General features: G+C 35.0%; 1 protein-coding gene across 1 annotated transcript in view; it reads left to right on the top strand.

The window, feature by feature from the left end:
- The window catches only part of rg (rugose), a 728,321-nt gene that overhangs the window by 388,711 nt on the left and 315,336 nt on the right, over positions 1-24,274 (top strand). Inside the window, exons 6-12 of the mRNA XM_068766997.1 lie at positions 1,820-1,941; positions 5,976-6,101; positions 6,948-7,068; positions 11,673-11,819; positions 12,283-12,576; positions 21,204-21,344; positions 22,522-22,664. Of these exons, the coding sequence (XP_068623098.1) occupies positions 1,820-1,941; positions 5,976-6,101; positions 6,948-7,068; positions 11,673-11,819; positions 12,283-12,576; positions 21,204-21,344; positions 22,522-22,664 (1,094 nt within the window). The remainder of the gene's footprint in view (positions 1-1,819; positions 1,942-5,975; positions 6,102-6,947; positions 7,069-11,672; positions 11,820-12,282; positions 12,577-21,203; positions 21,345-22,521; positions 22,665-24,274) is intronic.

Genomic DNA, 24,274 nt, shown 5'->3' with positions numbered 1-24,274 from the left:
TGGAAATTTATGGGACAAATATGTCCCTATGGTCGCTAAGGGTTACTTTCTACTTAAACTCTAAATTTTGGTTTACTTGTTGGTAAGTCTGTTTTGTTGTAAATAATGTACATTTGTTACTTAGTGTACTTTTTTTACTTGTTTATGAATAATATAAATATAATAGGGCAAGTTATTTGTGGTACTCGGCGAAACAATTCCTTTTGTTAGGTGATTGGTTAGTGATTAGATGGATTGTTTTTTTGTGACGTTGAAGGTTCAGGTGATTCTTGCCGTTGAAGAGTCGTCGTCTCTTCAACCTCGACATCAAATACCCCTTGGTCATCATCCTGTACTAGAAGTCTTTGGTCTTCGTCATCAAGCACTAAATCATCTTCCTCGTCGCTATTGTCGCCCACAAAAATTTGAAGAATTTTATTTTTTCGAAGTTCAAAAACTCCACGTCCCTTACGAAACATATTCTGAGAGAAATATGAGTAAGAAAATGATAGCATTTTGGTATATCACCAGGCCAAAAGTTAAGAAATTCCGTATAAAAAGTATCCCTTTACGCCGACAGGGACATCCGTGTCCCATAATCTTTATAACGATTTATCACAGAATACAACATAAATACATTACTACTGAATATTTAGAATAACAATTTACTTACCAGGTAATGATAATTTGACACTGTAAAAACTTGAAAAGCACTTTTACAATATCAATTATTTATTCCAAACAGCAGATCATTCGCGCCAAAAGAACTCTAACGTTCCGATGACGATAAACAACAAACGGTGACAGTTATCCTATATTGCTAGTAAAAAATAATAAAAAGGTACTTTCCGAAATATTAAAACAAAAAAATAATTTACAATGGTTACGTAAATATTTAATTAATCCATGATTTTTGCTTGGGACACCGGCGTCCCCGTGGTCGTGAAAGGGTTAATAAACTAACACATATATGTGTATATATATAGTTTTCTATAGTTATTCAGTCTGACTTGGCTGACGTTGATTAATGGGACACGCAGTGGCAATGTTTGTTGATGTTTCAGGTCTGTATTTCTAGTGGTAGACTTGGGTATTAATAAACTAACACATATATGTGTATATATATAGTTTTCTATAGTTATTCAGTCTGACTTGGCCGACGTTGATTAATGGGACACGCTTTGGCAATGTTTGTCGTATGTTTCAACGTATAAAGGCGATGTAAGACAAAGTTTGCCGACCTCGGAATGACCGTAAAATACGGGTCCGTAAGACCCCGGCGGAGGGCGACTGGCGCCGTTACGTTCAACCGAGTTAGTAACGGGTACATATTTAACTAGTTCTCGCCTTGATTTAATACGAAATTAGCGGGTTTCTGAATTAGTTATAACTCTCCGCTATATCTCTTGGTTGCCGCCCGAACTTTGTCGGGTACGCTTGTACTCGAAGTTTTATTGAGTAATTGTGAAGCGGTTTTGTTTGGCACTCGTATTATATTAGAGTTCGCTTTATATTATTTAGGTTTGGTTGCAACGTCGTCTGTCAAAATTTTGCTAAGGTCTTTGGAAGAGAATGAATGCCGCCTGCTTTTATTCGGTTTTATAGAAAAATCTTTTGGAAAAGCCAATGTCCAACCGTGGACGTCGAAGGACTAACATGATGATGACGAGAATACAAAGTTATTTATTTTAATTTTCCATTAAATTTCAACTAAATTAGATTTTAGCTATCAGAGTTTGCTCAGTGACATTTAAATTTTTTTGAAACACCACTTTTGAATTATTTATTTATAATCTGTGGGTAAATATTTAACTTTAATATTGTATTATTTTTTTAACAGGCGATTGTGCTGCCGCCCCTCGCGCGGTGGCCATACGAGAACGGATTCACTTTCACGACATGGTTCCGGCTGGACCCCATCAACTCTGTGAATATTGAACGAGAGAAACCCTATCTATACTGGTAATTTAATATTTACTTTCAATATCGGAAACAATAACCATATGCTGTAAGATAAACATTTTTTATTTCATATTGTTATCCACATAGAATCATTTCCAGTTTAGAAGAACCCAATTTGATAGAAACAAGAATCAGATTGAGCTTTTCTGTAATGGCGTTTTTAAACTTAAATATTCAAACGTTTTAAACTCGCTTTGATCCACGAAGGCTGTTTTAGAATGAAATTCGTATATGGAGTGAAATAATATTATTAATGATTTTAGGAATAATATTTATTCCTCAACAGACTTCATCATCATACATTACGAACTTAACAATCTTTTGAGTAAGCGTGCTTTAGATTCTACAGGATGATTGTTTGATTAAACGCTGTGAATGAGGGAATGTAAAGCCAATATGTAAGCAAAAAGCTTTGAATATTTTACGCCTATTTACAATCAGCCTGTATAAAGTGATCACGCTAAAATTTATACTTGTTGTGTTGGAATGTAATAGGGTAATAATTTCCGGCAGTATAAAGTCTGCACGGACTGTTACAAAATATTTAATTTTAATATATAGTTATCTTAACTTTGAAAAGGCTTTTTCTTGCTATGTTAACATTAAGTTATTTATGGCTGAAACTTTTCTGTTTCTGTATAGGGTGTACCATACATAAATTACCACCGAACAATCATTTTGTATAATAAATAGCCGTTATCCTAAAATTTCCAATAAATGATTGTTTCTATCACGTTCGGTTGCCTTCGGAATTTATTAAGGGTTTTCATGTTGTTATAATTAAATTTCTTTGTGAATATATATTCTGCTTCCACGTTAAAGTTGGCTTGTTCCCGTTGTTAATAATTGAAGCGTGTTACAGAAAAGTTTTATGTACGACGTAATGAAAGGTATCACCGCAGGCGAGGTAGCTTTGTGAGCAAATACTTTAAATTACTGGAACTTTGTTACACGGTTTCCACAGGAGGGTTCGAGTCTTCGGGAATGTAGACCCTGATGCTGGAGGGCGTTTTCGTTTCGATTAGTTGGAACCGTTTATTGCTGGACTTTTAAAAGCTACACACACACACACACATATATATATATATATATATACGAGTATATATACATATATATGTGTATATATATATATATGTGTGTATATATATATATATCATATATATATATTTATATATATGATATCACCAAAGGTATATATGGAATCGACACGCTTGCAGAAGGGGTGACGATCGCAATTTGGTATTATGGTACGCATAAAACACTGCTAACTAACCTCTAGAAACTTGTTTGTGAGCAGTGGCAATCCTATAGAGTTGAACCCGCGACCAACGAGTCTCAGTCTTCTACCGCCTGAAGTCCCTCCTCGGGGGCCTTAGTGTTAAGTCAGTCTAAAGCGTCCAAATCTCAGTAAGATTAATACTGCTCGTTTCTGATATCCTAGTTAAATTTTTTTTGCATAATATTGAGTTTTATTTTATTTTGATAATTTAAACATCGTTTATAACCTTTTTTTTTAATGGTCCCCGCTGTTGGGGACCTCTCGTTCCCCTATCTCGTGTGGGACAGGGACTTTTTAATTCTAGTAATTTATTCATATTTTTTATTATTATCATTCTTCTCTTTCATATATCATCTTATCTGTCGTACTGTTTCTTTCATTCTACAATTTTTCCAGTCTTTCTCTTTCATTCCATTAGCCATACATTCATCCTCAACCACTACATTCTAGGTTTATTTACTATTTTATTTTGTAACATTATTTATTGTTCAAATATTTAACACGTATTTTCTTTGTAATTATCATCTTATATTATACTATTTATTACACTCTTTTTGGTACCACTATCTATATTCCTTTTATTTCTATATTTTAGTGTTCGTTTTATTTTTACCTATTGCATTTATTACCACCTTCCTGCAGTAGCTGTGGAAGCATTCTCTCTCCCCTTCGTCTTGCATGATGGCCGACATATTCCTTTCCTCTATCTTTTTGCCCATCCGGCATTCGGAATCTGCGCGCAGTCTTCCGAACACCGGACAGTGGGCCACAAGGTGGACCACGGTCTGGCCCACGCTCGGTTCACAGAAGCACGAGAGGTCCTCCTTGAGCTTGAACCTGAGAAGGTACTCAGAGAACCCCCCGTGACTCGTGAGAGCTGGGCCAAGACCGTATCCATCTCGACACTGCGGAGCACGCGGTAGGCTGAAACGTTTATCACCTTTAATTATTTTAGTTTGTACATTCTCGTGTATTCTTTTTGTTTCTTTCCTAATAATTAAATATATCTTATGCCTGATGCTGGCAGATTACTACTGATGTTATCTAAAATTAATGATATTTCTTACTGTCCAAACAAGTTCTATTCACGTTCATTGTCTTTATTTCAAGAACTAACTCAATTGCAATAATTTCTACAAATGATATAATTAAAGCGTAATATTCAGCCGTGTTAGAAATGGAGATGCTACTTGCTTTGTTAAAAATATAAATGTTTAGAGGTGACCCAATTGAAATTATTGAAACAATCAGAAAAAGCTCCTAAATAGAAATACCGCAAGGTCGAAAATATTAATTATGAAATTTCAATGAAGAGACCCGCCAGCACCAATTGAACAACTCGAGAAGTTTTTATTGACGAGAATTAAAAGCAACGTTCCCACTTTATTAGCAAAGATATTCTCTTACTTAATTAGAAAAGAGAAATTCTCTTAGAGAGCATTTAGGCGTTTAAGTTAATTAAAATTACTGATATTAAAACGAACACTCGCCGTTTGAAGTTGTAATGAAATTTCTTTGAACTATTATTATATTATAGCTGGTTTGTTAAGAATATCTATGAGCTTTGAAATTGTCACTCGTGGAGAAGAACCCAATATCCAAAATACTTTCTTCGTGTTCAGTGAATATAGAAAGATAACAACCAAGTGAGATATTGTCGGAGTCACATTTCACTAGAAAATATTATACGCACGATGAACAGTTGACCGCTGGGGTTTTAAAATCCCGGAGTAAAGACGACGGATCAGTATACGTAGTGTATGATATCTTATCACAAAGTGGACAAATTGTTACGGTCATCGAATGGATGCAGGAAGCTTTCAACCGATCTTAGAAAATTATTGTGAGGCCTTTGTCCAACAGAGGATGTTTTCTGGCTGAAACAAAGAAGATTAAAGACTTCTTAGATCAACAAAACTGTTACTCGTAATGTTAAAACTATTTACAATATATACGCGTTAATTTTTAATTTTTACGTTCCCCACGTGTATTTTACCCCTAATTATTGGGTCCTGAAAAGCACTCGAAATATGTTAATAAGGAATATTTAATCATTAGTTGTTATGTCCGTTGGGTCCAGAAGGTTTTTGAGCGGCGACCACAAGCCGGTAGACGCAATGAGGGTAAACCCACCACTAAGTGGACCGACTACATAATAAAGGTCACTGGAAGCAGACTGCCCGAGACCCGTGTCTTGCAGTGATCATCTATCGGCTGACATGATATAGTTAAAGTTAACTATGAATCAAGCTAGTATATATATATATATATATATATATATATATACTAGCTGATCCCGCAAACGTTGTTTTGCAAAAAAAAAATAGAGTTTTTAATTAACAAATAAAATATAAGGGTTGATCGAAGAGGGGTGAAAATTTAGGGTTGTATGTATTTTTGTATGCTGTGTCATAAAAAAATAAAACCAAAAATTTAGGGGTGGACTACCCTTAACATTTAGGGGGATGAAAAATAGATGTTGGCCGATTCTCAGACCTACTGAATACGCATATAAAATTAGGTAAAAATCGGTCAAGCCGTTTCAGAGGAGTTCAAGTTCGAACACCGTGACACGAGAATTTTATATATTAAATATATATACACACACATATATTTCTTTTAATATAATATTAGGGTACAGTGAGCTGATACTATTACATTGCATTTCCTTGATCTTTTCGTTTCGTATCAAACGCTCCGTTGGTTTTTATGATTACTCTCATATGTGATACTAAAAAAATACATTTTCATACAGTTTCAAAACAAGCAAAGGCGTGGGATACACAGCGCACTTCGTGGGCAATTGCCTGGTGTTGACCTCTATGAAGGTTCGAGGAAAGGGATTCCAGCACTGCGTTAAATACGAATTCCAACCGAGAAGGTGCGTATTGTTGACTTATGGTTTAATTTCTCTTTTAACTTTTTATTACATGCTCTCATACATAGCTTTGTCAATCTATAAATGAACAGTGAAGTTTATATATCTATAGGGATCGTAACAAATACATCTTTAGTTGCAAAATTTAATTTAATTAAGTAATGTAAGATGGCTATATTTTGGGGTTCGAATAGGAGTAAATGTTTTAGCTTATGACAGGCCAGAAGGTTCAAGGTCACCCAAAGAGCAAAGAATAGGTCAAAAAAATAATTCGCAGAAAAACCAAGGTCTCCGACATAAGCAACAGCTCCAATAGCTCGTGCAACCAACGGTTGTTGGGACTGAAAGGTTCTGAAGTGGCGACCACGGGCCGGTAGACGTGGCGTGGGTGAGCTCGCTACTAGGAGGACATACCAGATAGTTGTGGGAAGTAGCAGGATGCCGGCAACGCTGTACCGGTCATAGTGACAATGTTTAAAGGAGACTATGCCTTGCAGCCTTGGAGCCCATATGCTGAAAAGAAGTAACCGCCTGCTAGCGGATATTTTCCGCAAGATATTTTACATCTATCTTTTCTTAGTTTTAAATCTAGAGTTATAAGTACATTATTTAATAAATGTTCTATAAAAATCAAGGGCTTTTAGTTGATTGGAATTTGTCTAACTTTGTTCTGTTTGTGAGCATCTAGTGTTATAAATTTCATTTGAAAAGTGCAACTGTATAATTTCTGGGCGGACTTTCTCTACAGTTCACTTCTAAACCGGTGGTAGCGTACTAAAAATAATTTAAAAATAGTTGATTCAATATGCGTGTAAATACCAATTTGAATTTGAATATTTGATGTCGCAGATGGTACGCGATAGCAGTGGTGTACATTTACAACAGGTGGACAAAGAGTGAAATCAAATGCTTGGTGAACGGGCAGCTGGCTTCCAGTACGGAGATGGCTTGGTTCGTTTCCACAAACGATGTGAGTATCGATTTTTTTATTATAAAGTATTTTCGACTGAAAATTTGTTAAAAATTTATAAGCCATCGAGAAAGGTAGAGAAAGAAAGTGATTTTTTTTATTTACAGTTATTAATATATATACTATTTTATAATTAATAATGTAGAGAACCGTAATCAAATAAGAAATAGGAAGTCGCTATACGAACGAAAATCATCTATATAATAATGCTGGGTTGAGGTGGCAGTGCTCTGGTCAATAGCGCACTCAACAGATACATGTCGTCTTAAGATGCTGGAGAGATCACGGACTGTCATACGCAGAGTAGGATGTCCATCCAAATGGTAGACAGACGTACGTAGTATTCGAGTTTTTAACCAAGCAGGCTATACATTCACCTGAAACTGATCATCCTGTAGTATATAAGAATGCTCAATACCAGAGTAATCTTAAGTAAACATTGAAGAAGTTGGTCCCCTCATTTTCAAAGTTTAAGTTGACTCGTGCACCTTAATCGCAACGCAGTCACCAGGCGCACATAACTTGCGACAGCTTAGCGCTAATATATTCAGCTATCTTGCGGCAGCATCCCCGACCTGACTGTTTGTCACGTACACGTCGTTAGTAGCAATTTATTATCGACGCCGTATGCAAATTCGGCACGGAGTATGCGGGATTCATAAAAATTTAGGAGATGGTGGTTTTTTGGGTTCAAGATTGATTTAATGTCTCTTATCATCAAATATTTTCATACTCTTTTATACTTTTAGATACTAATGCGGTTCGGCCTTCTAGGGCGACGCTCCTCAACAAAAATTCGGGTTCGCTACGATAAAAGAGGTTTTAAGCTAGGCGCTCTCTACGTCCTGCCACTTTTAACCTGTTGAATTTGCAGATGCCACTTGGACAGTGGTAAAAGTCCGCTTCTAAAAAGTAATTCTCATCGTAAATAATATGGATTAAAATGTTCATCTCAACCATGACAACCATTCAATCGACCCCCCGTACAATGAATATTAATCAGCTTACGATGTACGTGACTACGCATCGACTTCAATACATTACCGGTTTCGCTCCGGGCGTTTACTCAGTGAGATTGTTTCCGTGGTGTCACGGTCCTCCATTTTTGTCTTCATACTCATGTAGCAATGTACATCGTGTATATAATAATAACTGCATATTTCGTAAATTATTAGGCATGGTTCAGTACATGCCACATAGTTTATTTACATTTTATTAACATTTATAGTTAAATAAATTCTGATTAACATATTTGTGTTTTCTGATAGTATTTATACTATTCAATAGTAACTTATATAAATATTTACAACCGTTGTAATAGGAGTCATTATAGATTTTGCTATACCAACTTGTGGATTGTGGATTTGTAGGCTACGGCGGATAGGTGGCGTTAGTAAGCGTCAAAAATTTTATAGATGTCTAAAGATGCGTTCACATGTAACTTCTTTTTTTAAAGTAGCATCCAAGCGTTTTTTGATATCTGAATTACTGTCAATTTCTCTATTTCTTACGTTAATAATATAGTTTTCGGTCATAATTTTCATTTTATGATTTATGTTATTTATCAATATTTGTAATATTTAAATCCAAACCTTGTTAAAAATCACTCCAATAACTGTCAAAGTCATAGAGTAAACATGGACATTTAATGTCAGAGCAGAAGAATGTGTCCGAAGAGTTGAGGAAATCTCAAAAGTCTATTTAAGCAGATTAGAATACCAAACCAGTGAGCAAAGATGAGTGTTGCCAGGCCTTTTTAGAGGTCTGCAAAATGTAATGTAAAACAATAAAAATCAATATGCAAAAAGTGATAAAACAGCCGTGATGTTAGAAATGTAAATTACATGCAATAAAGATGGTAAGAAAATAAGAATTAAAAATACATAAATTGTTCAACAAATGAAAAAGTAATAAATAAAATTTTAGAACTCTAGAGGCAAGGTGAAGAAAATGAGGTTAGGTATGGAAGAATAGTTTTGAAAGGAATTAAAGATATTGTGAAAGCAATTGGAGGAAAGAATGAAAGACATTGATAATGATGAAAGATGGGTATGGTAACCCATGAAGGGTATTGCATGACAGAGGTCTTAAAAACGGAAACATAAAATAAATTTAAATTAAATCGGGCATGTCAGCGTACAAAATTGGGAAATAATGTGCAGAGACAGTAGCAACAATTTTTTTTCTCTTATACCTCTAGCTGATAAAATTATGAAGTTAACGGAAACGGAGGTTTTAGTTTAAAATCAAATAAAACTTGAAGAATCACATTGTTACTGAAGCCAATGTAACCACAAAATAGGAAATTTGTTTCATAAGCAATAATATAATATAATACTGTTAAACCTAGAAAATGTTTCTTTTTTATTTCTACAGTTTCACTGCCATTTAGATATAAATTAAACAACGAGTAAAGAGAAACTGGTATCTTCAGTTTGATGTTTTTGCACAGACTGATTTATTCTCTTCGTTCTACAGTAAAACAATACAATTGTTAAATCCGATGTTATGTTATCTCTGTACGCAAGCTCCGATCGCGACATCTCCGCGCCATGAGTATTAAGTCACTCTTAAAACCTCCCTTCGTCTAAACAATGTATGGGAACTAACATTTCATTTTGTCGTACCGAATCGTTTTACAGAGTAGACGAAGGAAGGAGAGTTTCGGGGGAGGCTGGGAGGGCTTTATTGTACTTACGTATATTAAAATAATAAGAGATTAGACTTTATTACGAAATATACACGCACAGTTGTCATGTTACAAACCTTCATGTTTTGATCATTGTCGAATGCTGGATGAAAACGTTTTGATACTTTTTCAACCAACTTTGCTTTCACTGATTTATATGGTCGGTAACATTACCAAGAATTATACGTCTGACTATTAACTTAAATAAAATAAATTAATAGTAAATTACAGAGATGCAACTTTAAAGTCTAACTTCAATTGGTAAACGTGAACACAGCTTTCTAATTTAATTGATTAAACCTCTCGAGTACCTGTTTCTTTATTTAACTCTAGTTACCACGGACTCATAAAATGCCTTTTACGTTCTTTACTCTTATTAATCCTTGTATAGAGATTTGTTTCTTGAATCATTCCAACATCAAATGACCAATCCAAGATCAAGGCAACTTTACCAACAATTCTTTAGTTATTTTGGACATATTGCCCGTAGACAACCGGAAAACTTTATCAAACTACTTTTTGTGGGGAATGTATGTTTTGTGGGGACCAAAAGGACCGATTCTCTGAACACTGATCTGATCAAGTGAAGTCTATTATTGGACTCCGTATAACTACTGCCTTGAGGAAAGGAGAAGATAGAGAGCATGGAAACAGTTCATCATCGATTCCGTGAAAGCGTTTCATGATAACATGGTTTTTAGCAATTAAGAAACTATAGAGAAGAAGAAATTTGATTAACTACGTAGATAGATTGGATATAAGTGTAAAAGCTACCCATGTAGCCTGCCAAATGGCTGCTGCCCATGAAGCTTTTAATGACGGTACAATTTCTAGACAAGGACAGATAGTAAACAATAAATAATTTCAATATGTAGTGATTCTAAATTTGAAAACGCTTTGAGCCTAGTACTTTATTTGTATTAATTGACAGGAAATGTGCTAAAAATTCACGTCTTCCAAAGTATTACATCTATAACCAATCACTTTGTATATTTTCTTGTAAGTGTACCTATAAAACATAGTCCCGATGCTACAGAATCATTCTCGCGAATCCTGCCTAGCACTTAATAAGCAAGTTAATTTCAAACTAGAGTTTACATCGCACGCTTCAATTAGACCACTTCGTTAAGCATTCGGCTTTGAAACTTGTCGCGTTACCGCTTATCGGCGTGGAGGAAGTGCCCGCTAACCGGGTTACCGCGCTCCGAGAGCTTTATTACTACACACACGTGACGCCTTAATTTCATTCGCTAATACGTACCTTCCCGTTTCTGATGTCCTGGTAACTCGGGTTACAACGGAAGCACCAAATTGTATAAAAAGCGTTTCAAAGAATTTCTTCTAGAAAGCAGGGATTTTTGAAATGAATCTTGTGAAATTATATTTATTTTAAGATATCATTTTCACCATAATTTCAGCAATTTGATCACTACTGAACATATGCCTCCATAGATTGTCGCTCTAGTTGCCTCCAACTACCTTAAAAAAATAGTCTGTGAGAAGAATATTGGAAATGTTTCGGAAAAATAGTTACTTAAATGAGAACGAAGTCATTACTGAATGTTTACTGTCGTTTTTGTTCGACATCTCTAGTTCATAGTTAGTTGTCTTTGTTGCTTCACTTTATGAGTAGACACAACTCCTTCGCTGCGCTCACCAGTCCCTAACACCATTCCAGAACCTCAAAGGTCCAGCGGCCTTCGGTTCTGCACGCTGTGTTACCTGACTACTGCCACTTTAATAGCCAATCTGTTCAGTTGTATTGTTTTTCGTTCGAATACTAACCATCCGTTCTTGATTCGATCTCGCATTAAAAATTTGGCTCATTTAGTGACTGTTCGCTAACAGATTGCAATTCGTACTGTTTCATGTATCTGATATATAAATATGTTAAGTAAATCATTTTTGTCACTAGCCCTTCGATAAATGCTACATCGGAGCGACGGCCGAGTTGGACGAGGAGCGTGTGTTCTGCGGGCAGATGGCAGCGATATATCTCTTCGGTGAAGCTCTAACCACTCACCAGATCTGCGCAATGCACCGCCTCGGTCCTGGATATAAGGTAATTATTGTATAGTAAGTATTCTAATAATCAACTCGAATAGGACTCATTTAGGACAAGGTACCACGATAGCAGGAACCGATCTACTCAGGCATCCATAAATCGCAATGCTCTATGCGAATTTTATTGATAGCCCACGCTGAGGTTCTTGGAGGCCTTTCAAAGTGGATACTCCGTGGAGTGTCCAACAAAGCAATCGGCTGAACACGACCGAACCGAGATAAATTTCCAAAGCTTAGTGCATAGGATACTCTGTGGCTAGAGGGCTCCGTCGGGAATGCCGAATTTAGACTTTCTATGATTTATGTGGTTAAAAATGACTACTTAAAAAGATTGTTCCGTAAACCAGTAGTTTAATATAAAAAATAGATATATTTTGCATCTTAATACTGTCAGCAACTTTGAATTTTATTATGTTAGTAATGAATGAATGTGTTTATTTTCTTGCTAACCCCGGACACAGAGTCAGTTCCGTTTCGACAACGAATGCAACATCAGTTTACCGGAAAACCACAAAAGGGTGAGCGAGACAGCTGCGCCCAAGCTTGAATACGCTGAAACCCCGCCCGATACAGATCCCAATCCCGAACCCAAAGTCCATGACGCTTCGCAAGAAGACGCCGAGCCAGCGAGCGGGGAGAGTTGCGTAGTTGTAAAGGAAGACGCTACGCCAAGGGGAAGGCGGCTAGCAGACGAGGCGCGAGAAGTCGCCGCAGCGCATGCGACCCTGCTCGTAGATATTGAAGCATGCAAGCGTGTAAGCATGACGCGCCGCTTGCTAAACTTTACAGTGTTTGTGTACATACGACATCGTGCTTTTTATGTAGATACAGAGACGATCTATTGTGTACTTGAGACCTTGGCACTATCTCTCCTTGCGTAGTAGTGGATACGACTCAAGGAAAGATATTGAATATAATCCTTTTTCAATCTTTGGCGATCTATATTGCTTCAGCTACTATGGTATCTAGTTTGTGCCTGATTGGTCTAGCATGTAACTGGGGCCTCTTGATCATTGTTTATCTATCGTGACCAAGTGTTTACAAGTTCTAACGGTTTTGATACTTTATATTAAAATTGAATTGCCAAAGTCTCAAGTAAACAATTAAATCACGGCAATTGTGTAACACTATTACATCCATTGGTATTGTCCGTGTGCTGCCAGGGTCAATTCCGTTTCGACGCAGAGTCTCGCATTCCACTACCGTCCACCGAGGTCCGTGTCGATAAGTACGGCGAACTTGTCCACGATCCAACGCAGAACGTCCATGACGTAAGAAAGCTATCGATCGATACTATGACTGTACTAACACTGATCATACTAGAATATAAAATAATACAAAAGGGTTTTCGTGCATGATTATACTATTAAACGGAGAAAGGATTCAAATCTACAACTTAATTGAAACATATTAATATATATTTTTAATTGCATGACATTAATTAATATGGGTTGCAGTGTGAATATAAACTGTGGGACATTTTTATAATATTATTTCAGAAGGATTATAATTAGCCATGTGTCAATACAAGCATTCTATTTGGAATTCAGCAATTCAGTTTTCATTCTCACAATTGTGTTTCATATTAGGATAGACAACTTACCTTCATTCCTAAAGCTCTTAATTTGTAAAGTTATATTACTGTGATCAAAAACTAAGGTGAATTTGTTAATAAACTGTAAATTATTTATTTATTCTTCCAAATCAATTTCATCCCCTTCTCCAAAACAGTCGGAATAGCCTTTAAAACCTTCTTCGTTTCAGCTTTTATGTCTTTAATCGTGTCAAAAAGGCGTCCCTGCGTTGGTCGTATATTTTTTTAATTACCAGAAGTCGCACAGGCGAATACAATGGTTGCTGAACGACACTAGTCAAGTTTTTAACGCTATTTTTTTTTTCAAAAACTTAACAATTAAGGCTTGACGCGTTTGAGACATAAAACATGCTTTAAAATGGTTAAGCCAAGATAATATTCTAGCCTTTAACAAACAGATGCCAGGAAAATGTTATAAACAGTCCTATCGATGTAGGAAAAAAATTCCTTCTTTCCTAATGCCCGGAAGTTTTAAATTACGATTCCACTTTACTTTTTGATCACAGAGTAAATCTTAAAATGGCTCAAGAGAAGAGGAGCAATCCTAAAACTAACTCCATTATTCTTCTTTGAACTATGAGGTTGTCTTACCGCTAAATAGTTATGCAGATTATCAAGTCAGTAGTTAGAAATATAAGTTTTTTTCGTCACCGGATCCTGTGTTTCCCGGCTTGCAATTTTGAACTTATATGTCGTAAGAATTTCTGATATTTTAAGGCGGTCCAAGTCAGAAGCTGAGCGTTTACTTTGCCGTTAAATGTACCATAAAATTGAATGTTGTCTAAATTAATATAAAAAAGAAAGAGAAGTATGTATTGGAGACGCTTTAAATTAATTGAATCTTGCGGTAGGTCTGGAATAAGACTCGTGTGGAAATGAAAAAGATTTTTTTTTTAAATAATAATAATATGCAACACATTCCTCTCGTCTTTGTTCGCATTCGGATGCTATTAAAACTTTGGTAATTGGATTTTAAAAATTAATTAAGTTGGTAAATTTCATTTAATTCTGATGGGATACCGTCGTCCATGTGATCCTGGGATTCATGAATATTTCACAAGTACGCACTTCCTAATTTGAATGCTGGAATGCTTTCGGCGGAAAATAATTTTCATTTTAATTTGTTCCGTAGCGGATGCTCCGGTTTCCACGGCTTTTCCCTGTTTCACGTACAATGTTATTACGTTTTTCTTTTCCAATAACTTTCTTCGAATTTTATTACAAACCTCCGAACCGAAAAATTCCTCATTTTACAGCTTTTTTAAAATATTTGTCAACTTTACCCCGATGTATATATTCGACAATAGTTTGAATGTTTCTTTGAAACTGAAAACGATGAAGTATACAGGTCAAACTGAAGCCTTCCAAGTTATTAATCCTTGGAGCCGTGACATCGAATGCGCACATTTCATAACTTAGGCGAACGGGAAAAGTTTTGTCGTGGAAGTAGAGAAAAGTTTTGACACCAAAGTCCCCAGTTTCGTTCAAACTGTTACGAAAATTGAATGTCTTTGTGACGAAAAAGAAAAAGGGGACCTTCGTCTTGCAATATATACAGTCACATATGAAATAGTTACAGCTAAAAGTTTACAAAAACGTTTCAATCTCTACGGAAAAAAATTTGTTAATCTGTAGTAGATTGTAGAACGCAAATTCATTATAAGAACATTAGCAATTGACTTCAAGTACTTACTTAGAAGTATTATTGAAGTACGTGTTAAAGAAGTAAAGAGTCCTTACTGGAATAAATAATTAAATATCAATAAAAGCGTTTTGCTAATGCTTTTAGTGCGAATAGCCAAACATTGGAACAACCTATTGGCGTCATTGTTTCCATACAATTATAACTAAGGAGTCTTCAAGTTAAACGTGAATAGATTTCTTCTAGGCAAACATGTAGCATCATAGACCCCGTCATCGCTTAACATCAGGCGAGATAGAGGTCAAATGCTTTGCGTATAAAGGGTACAAAAATGTGTTATACGTCATTTTTTTATAGTGAAAATTGGGATAGAAGTCCGGATCAAAAAATAAATGACTGAATCAATCTAATCTAATAAAAATATTCGTTAGTTAACTGTCCGGAAAAGAAATAAAGAATGAAAATATTCGTAACTAACTTAACAAAAACTCAAGCTAGCTCTAATTGTCCGTTGGGTCCAATATACTTTTAACATCATTATCGTGGTACCTTATTGACGTCCACTACAAGGCTTAAGCCTGCCCCAAACATCGCCACGACAGCCTGTCTTACGTTGCCTGCATTTAGCGATTTCTCGCGACCTTGACAATGTCATTTGTTTGTATCAAAATGCATAAAAATATAGGTAAAGTAACAAGTTTTAAAGATAATGATTTCAGAGATTATAAACAGCAGAAATGAAAATCTGTTCAGGTTAATGTGGAATAGATTGTATTACATTCAATATAAGGTGCTCGAGGTCGATTCCCTTTGTCTCACCCCGCACATGCCGCGTCGCAATTAAACTTCTTTAGTCTTTCGCTGAGAGATTCAACTTGTCAAAAACTGTGGATGCTTAAGCGACTACAGTATTTCTTTTTAAGTGACAATTTGCTAAGGCTGTTTTTACTTCGAAGGTTATAATATAGCAATGTCATTAATATCAAAGATTCAATCTAACTATTGTTTCTGATCATCCTGTGTGGTATCAGAAAATTTTAAATAGCTACCCTTAAATGATTTGCTATAATCAAACCTCTCATTTTATTTTTCATAAAAAGTGTACGTTTTAGATTGGTGCAGAAAGTATTAAACATTCATATATTTTTCTTAGTTTTATTTTCTTCTTTGAAAGCTTTTACTGCGATAAAAAATGTATTTTTTTTTCGCATTAACAATTGTTTCAAACTGGAACTTTAAATATTGTTTTTTTATATTTTAAATAAAAAAAATGTATTCAAACCCACTTCTGAAATTTTATTGTTTTTCGCTCATTTATTATTTAAAATCAAATAATAGGAAGGTTGAAGTTGTTTCAGAAAACACAGATACACATAAAACGTCATATCACCGAATAGACGCAATTGCAAACGACAGGCTTCTCCCAAAGATACTACATTCTGCTAGACTAGCTACATTCAGCGACTTTCCGCGACCTTGACAATATAGTCGGTGCACCTAGAAAAGGGTCTACCCATTGCAATAAATAGCTCATTTGAAATTAATTAACGTATGATACATCCTGTTCAAAAATCAATGGTTCCAGTAATAATATACAACCAAACGATGATCATACAGTACTGAAAAGAATTTTTAAAGTACAGATTACTATATATTATTAATAATTATTGATAGTACTGCCGGAAAAAGATTTTTTATTGGCTGACAAATGAGGTTTACATTTATCGTTTTTACACCTGTAACTAATCAAACTATATATTTAAACTAACTATAAAAAGCTTTCACGAGTTTGTTTGTATGAGATCCAATTACTGTGAAACGTAGTGTCATAAAATATGACGACACGAATTTAAAAATCTTGTGAAGCAATTTTAAAATGGACACTTCTGAAGTGCGAAACTGCATCGTTATCTCTCTCGTGCCTACTGCACATGCATTCCCGTTCCTTGCCAGAATACAAACTACACTCGCGTGCACTTAGCTCCGATATAAACGCGAAAGCTTTCTGCCACGTGCAAGCGAGTGTACGACGGTCCACTAAGAAATTGTTTCCAAGCATCTTTGTTTTAACGTCTTTCATGTTTTCCGTTAACGGTCTCTTACTGTTACGTATATGTACTTTATTTACATAATAGTACATTTACATATAGTTGATTAACCCTTTTTGATACTCGGTATACGCATTTATAATGAAACCCTTGAATCAAATTACTATTTATCCACGAAAAATTCAAACCATATATATTTACTGCATGCTGTAAATTTTCATACTATATATAATTGTAATCTTTTATCACACATCATATTTACATATAGGTAAATTATTGTAATTTATTAAATGGAATCAGGCGTTACCTTGCGGAAGTCCATCCTAAGTAAGAAAAGGACCAATATTTAGCCACTTCCGCACATGCAGTAGTAGTTGTGCAACAAAGTGCACCGCCCGCCAGCCCGCTGATAAATGCGTATGTGGCAGACAAAAAAAAACAGAGAGTGATATGAGTGGTGAGAGATGACTCTGTGTTTGGCACTAATCGGTGTAACATAACTCCTGAAGATGCCCCGTGGAGGGGTAAAACACGTGTTGAGTGATTTGGCGGTGGCAGTTGTTGATTCACATTGTTTGCCGCATCTACTGCATGTGCGGAAGTGGCTAAATATTGGTCCTTTTCTTACTTATTGTATATTAATTATGTTAGTATTTTATGCATGCCTGGGAACTAATCAGATATGAGTTGATCAGTAGGAGAAGCATGATCACCGACGTAGCTCGAAGAATTTCTCATCTAAAGTGGCAGTACGCATGGCACGTCGCTCGTGCAACCCGATGGCTGTTGCAGCCGAAAGGTTCTCTAGTGGCGACCACAAGTTAGTATAAGCGGCGTGAACCCGTCACTAGGTAGACCGACGACAAAGTTAAGGTTGTGGGAAGCTACTTGATGCAGGCTTATGCCCTGCAGTGGGCGTACATTGGCTGAAAAAAAGAAGACACATGTACAGGATCATGAATTCATATAACATATAGACAAATTAAAACGGGAAATTATTGTTAATAAAAGTTGAAAGAGTAGCTTTCGAGTTTATTCAAGTTCTCGTAGGGATCAATATTCCGAACCAGGAAGTATTCTATTTATAAATATGAATACATATGATTATATTTATTATATTATTGTCTTGATATTTTGAAGATGCTTAGCAAAGCTTATTCAAAGTCATAAATATTTTTTATTGTTTCAGTGTATATAAATTTGTTTAATATTTCGTATTGCTCTCTTATATTTTACGATTTCAACGTATTTTATTTCTCATATTTAAACAAAGCAACGTTTTCAACGTAACATTTCAGCTAAGTATTTTTAGCGAATGAAAGTGTTTGCGTACGTTCGTACGTAACACTATACCGTGAGCTCTTGGATACAAACAACTAAAGCTCGTGTTTCCTCGACTTTCATCCGTTAGAGGATAAGGTAACACCGACCTCAGCGAGCTTTCAGCGATGCGCGAAAATTATACTTCCTTTAAAAGCTACAGTCGAAAGGATTTGCCAACGTAGGGTTGTCACATTTGAAATTAAAAATCAGAATGTCTTTATTCAAGTTCATATTTATTTACGCTTTAAATCGTCGATTATTTTAACATTTTAAACAGTAAGCTACCACCGGTAAGGAACGCTGTTGAGAAGAGATAGCCAAATCGAGTTGCTCTTTAAAAAGAAATTTTAAAATTTTTGAAGTGTACATTGTAATACATCTAAATGGGACAAGAAACCAAGTTCCACACGATTCTACTAAAAACTTTTGAATGCTACAAAAAGATTTGTTTTTAAAGAAGGAAGACTCATGACGAAATTAATACGTTACGAGTTTATTTCTATTTTGTTTACCATATGTCCAACGTTTAAAAAAGGAAGATTGAAAAAATAATGTGTTATTTATATTGAGAAACATTCGTTACAATACTAATTTCTTTAAAAACATATTACAAAGAATCTTATTCTCATCTCTTTAATTGTTATTAATGTATGGTTCAACAATACACATGTTATTTCTAAAATAGCTTTTATAGTTAGATCACATTTCGATGTACCTATTTATGGGTTACACTCTTTCTTGCATCCCTTTGTGAAATGGTCTTAATCCTTTTCGGTAGATTTTTGGTGCACTATATCATCTATGTTGATTTGTTGTGTCCCTTTATAGGTGACAAAAATTTAAAAATTATTACTTACAAAGATATAAAATAGCATCAAATTTTAAGAGAAAAATGATGGCACGTAAGATGAAAATCCTAGTTTACAACTTTAGACACTCGAAAAATTCTTAGCATCAGAATATAAACTTCGCGCAATTACTAAAAAGGTTTTTTAAAGGACTATAAAAGCAGAAAGTCAGGTCATAGTTGATTATATTGCTTCGGCTGCTGAGAAATAGAGCGTGATTCGGACCTGTTCCGACCGCATCGGATTGCGGTTTTGTGATCATAGTCCATGTTCTTGTGATTAAAATTCTCCAAGTTGTCACTGATTTTTATGGCTATGTGTCTGAATACTCAGAAATCCCCTTTGTGCATATATAGTACATATAGAAACGAGTGAACTCTCCGAGTTCCATATATATTGATGTGAAGTATATATAGTACCCAAAAAGTGCAGGGAGATCAAAATGAATAAATGAAAATTGAAATATTTGTCAGCAATTTCGTATTATCATACAAAAATCGTACAATATGACTGACCACTTATGATCGCCACTGCCGACTAAAAAGTTTCCAGAAAATGGGCAGCAGCATCCTCGGTGTACCATAATACCGCACTGCGATCGCCAACCTAACCACCATGGGTGGCGATTATGATGTGTCTCCCCATAGATATCTTTGGGGGTGGCCTATTCCTTGCAGTGGGCATATACGGCTAGAATATTAATTACAATTACTAACCTTTACATAGGTATTTATTTTAATTTTCAAGTGTATGTAATCAGTAAGTTTAAAAAACTTAAGCTTTTCTAATATATTTTTTAATCATTTACATAGTACAAACTTAAAGCTTTAAATATAATAACATTGTGTTCGCTTTGTGTTGAGTAAAACTTAATTGATCTTTTTAAAGTCTAAGTTAAATATTATAAATAAATGAATTTATACCTAATCTAAAAGTACATATAAGAAATTTTTAATTTTAACTGCATGTGTTTTAGTATTGTATTTGTAATTTAATATCTGATATAGCAACTGGTCAAACTGTTTATGTATGAGGTAAAAATTTAACCATAGCGTTAACGAAATTTATTCTAGTGTTAGTTGAAAAATATTGTAAGAAATAGTTTTTCTTTCGAATAGGCTTCGCTAAACACACACACACACACACATATATATATATGTTACATAGTATTTTTAATTATTACTAACTACTTCATTGTAAGTGAATGCGATTCTTTGCTAACAGATAAATGCGGTGTATATTTGTAAGGTTGGTAACCCTACTGGCAGTGCCTGGCGTCGTCTGGCATCGACTGGCATGTTGTGTTTGCTAATGGGCTAAAGGTTCACCGCTAACACTACTCGCGTACTGTTCTCATGTTTGTTTGTTTTACTTCATTGTTAATATTTTATTTTGTTTGTAACTCTCGTGTTCCATATTTAAATAATATGTTTTTGTGACCGCTTCACATGATTGCGATGTCTGGATAAAGGCTTTAGTTAGAATTTTTTAAAAATTAATTTAAACTTAGGTTTGAAATATTGTTTATTGTAACTCATACCAATGGATGAATATTTTATAAATTGTTTTACAAAATAACATGGACTATACTGTGAAGCTTTTGAGCAAAAAATAATTACTTTGCATGTTATGTTTTTTTGTTTAAATTGCTATAACTTTCGAAGTAAAAGCGCATGTATTTTTGATTTGTTTTTTATATTTAAAAGAAGTTAAAATAATTAAAATTAATTAATAATAAAAAAAAGGTTCTGTGTAAATTTATATCTATAATTAGATTGAAGATGTTACTTGGAAATCGTCTGGTAAAATGATCTTAAAAGCCTTTGAAGTCTCAATTGTTTTGTAAACATTAATTAGCAGTGAAACAGACGGATTTGTTTATTTTTAAACTTAATTAGTTCTGGAATTAATAGGTATGATTTGACAGGTGCTCTACGACGGGAAGCTGTCCTCTGCTATTGTTTTTATGTACAACCCGGTTGCGACTGACGGCCAGTTATGTCTTCAATCCGCGCCAAAAGGCAACGTCTCCTACTTTGTCCACACACCTCACGCTTTGATGCTGCAGGTTAGTATCTCAATTGCCATGTTATATTCTAGAATATTCGCCGCCATGTTTAATTTTGTTCGCATTCTTTAAAAGTTCATATTTCAGTTGTATCGTGTGTACATTTCTGATATTTTTGTCTGAATGTCGATTTTTTTACAATGTTTTATCGTATATTTTTTTAATAAGCTATTTAAATCTATTAAGCTATAATTAAGAGATATTACACGATATTGTTACCGGTGATGACTTATGGATTTAAGACGTGGTTGTTTACGATGGTTCTTTACCAAGGCTCAAAGTCACCCAAAGAGCAATGGATGGAAAATGGAGGCTATACTTAGAGAAAGAGGAGAAATGAAGGGGTCCGTGGAAGAACCAAGGTCCTAGACGTAGCTCGATGAATTGCATCTGAAGTCCCAGTGGGCGTGGCACATCTTTCTGTGAGGCTCTTAAGTTGGTGAATCGATGGCTTAGTCAAAGTTGTGAGAAGTCACTAGATGTAGGCAGCGCAAGGTCTTTGTTCCGGCGTCTTTAAAAATAAACAATGCACCGATGATTTAAAAAATATATTAGACCTAATTTTAGTTTTTAATAGTTTAGAATTTAAGTTAGGAAGTTTAAGGGACTTGCTAAACACTGTAACATGCAAAAAGGGAAGGTGATCAAAATATTTTTGGATAAATTAAACGTAAATGTAAAAACAAAGCCACGGACGCTAATGTCTGTAGAATATTAATTTTACTTAAAAATGATGTTGCATTGTATTGTGAAACCGTATAAAGTCAATAATTGTGTGTAGCTTAGACAAATACAAAACAAGCACATTTATATTTTTATTGCCTATGCATACATGCATAGACAAGAAACAAATTTCAAGTATATACATACTAGAAATACAAAGAAACGTCTGCAATAACACAGCTAAACGTAAAATGTAATGTTGTTAGTCGCTTTGTTACATGAACATTACAAAAGCTGCACAGGTAATCGAGAAAATTGATTATTTTTCAACTTTGTACGTCAGTTTGTAGATTGGATTTATTTCTATATTTTTATAAGGTGTTAATCGACAGGTTTTCTACGATCAAATTGGATCACACCTCTTAAGTTTTTATGTTCGCCTGGTACCGATGAGAATTTAACAACATCCACTAAACTTTAAAATTTTTTTAACGAGTTTTTTCTGTGTTCGCAGGAAGTGAAAGCGGTTGTGACGCATTCTATACACAGCGCATTGAATTCCATCGGCGGGGTCCAGGTTCTGTTTCCGCTGTTCGCACAGCTCGACTTCCCGCACGACGCGCCCACTACCGACCCCAAAAGAGATCCTATGCTATGGTATGTTGTCCTGGTATTTATTTTTCAATGCGAGCAAGATGTCATATTATTTATAATTATTGTTTTTACTACAATTAATTATGATAATTACACATATTAATTACATTAGTACAATATCTAGCTTAAAACTTAAAGTTCATTAAAATTTTAAATATAATTTAGGGTGTGGTTACATTGAACCATACAGTGGAATACTTGATCAACGCAAATAGACTTTTAATTATTAATTGTCTGTTCCTGCCTCATCATCTATATCTTTCGCGGCTCTTATAGGCTTTATAAATCATTTTAATAATAAACTGTACCCATAACAAATTTTTAATTTTAATTAGGTATTTATAGGCACATTGCCTTGAAGATTGCGCGCCTGTGGAAACATTTTCAAAATGAGAGCTCTATTGATGTCTAAAGTCGTAAGCCAGATGTTTCCTCCTACGTGCGATCATTTTTCTCTTCAATTTTTTGATTTGATGTGGTCTGGTCTTTCTACAATGTTGTATGTAGTAAATGTTTATTCTCGTGTCACCTATAAAGGAACATATAACAGAACCATTATTTATACTGTATTTTGACTTGTTACTGCTGGTGTACCTAAATAAATAAATGATCAACCTAATATTGTAAAGGTGACAATAGCTTAATTTACGATCGTACTAAGTAAAAGCGATACTGGAGATCCTTCCGCCACTTAAAGAAGTACAGGGAGAAGTCCCAGCGCTAATGCCTTCCTAAGTGTTATAAGCCAGGAAATAGCAACCGGTTATCAAGCTAGAGGGTTTTTTAATGTCCCGTTTTTGGAGGCTCTCGTTCCACCCCTATCATGAATGGTCTTTTTTCACATATTTTTATTTCCATACTTATCTTTTGTCTATCTCAATGCGTTTCATTCTACCTCTAATTTCATTTACATTACCTCTCATTAGTTTCCATACATCACCTCACTTCCTTCGCCTTCCCTTCAGAGTTCTACAATTTTACATTTCCGCCCAAGAGTTTCTGCCATTTCAGCCCAAGACAGCCTAGGCTGAGGTCCCTTCGTGGAGGCCATTAAGTTTACTCACAGGGAGGTTTCGCCGAAGCGATCAAGAATCTCGTCGCATTTCTAATCCACTGATATATTCGATGGGTCGGGCAAAGTAGAAGTTCCGTCGGGAGTTCTTGAGCTTCTACCTTAAAAAGAGTCTTAGCTTAGCTTATACGCCTTCTGCTCCCTATTACCTCGAACCTGCGGAATATGAAAATGCCTCTAGTGAAGCAGTGAAAGAGCGGTCCAAAAAATATGATAAATTTAATATTAATTTTTAAAATTCTTTTAATATTTTCAATTAAATTAAAAAGTGATTGAAATAAAGAAAGACTATTTGTAATATTTTCTATTTAAAATGTTTAATATATACCTTTTCTGTTTGACACGGATCATAACTTTGTTGCAAAAGCTCTCCCCGCAAGCAGCCTAAGATCCCCAATTAATTTGGTGTTGTCCTAAGTACCGCGTACACAGTCCGTGCCTCTCACTCATCAAAGTTTCGCCGGAACTAGGGAGCTTAATCACAACTACATTGAGGTTAGATATAAACTTCGAGTCTCGGGGCAATTCATTAATATTCCAA

The sequence above is a fragment of the Battus philenor genome, unplaced genomic scaffold (assembly GCF_028537555.1).
Source record: "Battus philenor isolate CCGP_79_NKW_IND1 unplaced genomic scaffold, ilBatPhil1.0.hap1 SCAF_22, whole genome shotgun sequence".
NCBI lineage: Eukaryota > Metazoa > Arthropoda > Insecta > Lepidoptera > Papilionidae > Battus > Battus philenor.
Note: the sequence above shows the minus strand (reverse complement) of the source record. Positions and strands in the feature narration are given on the sequence as shown.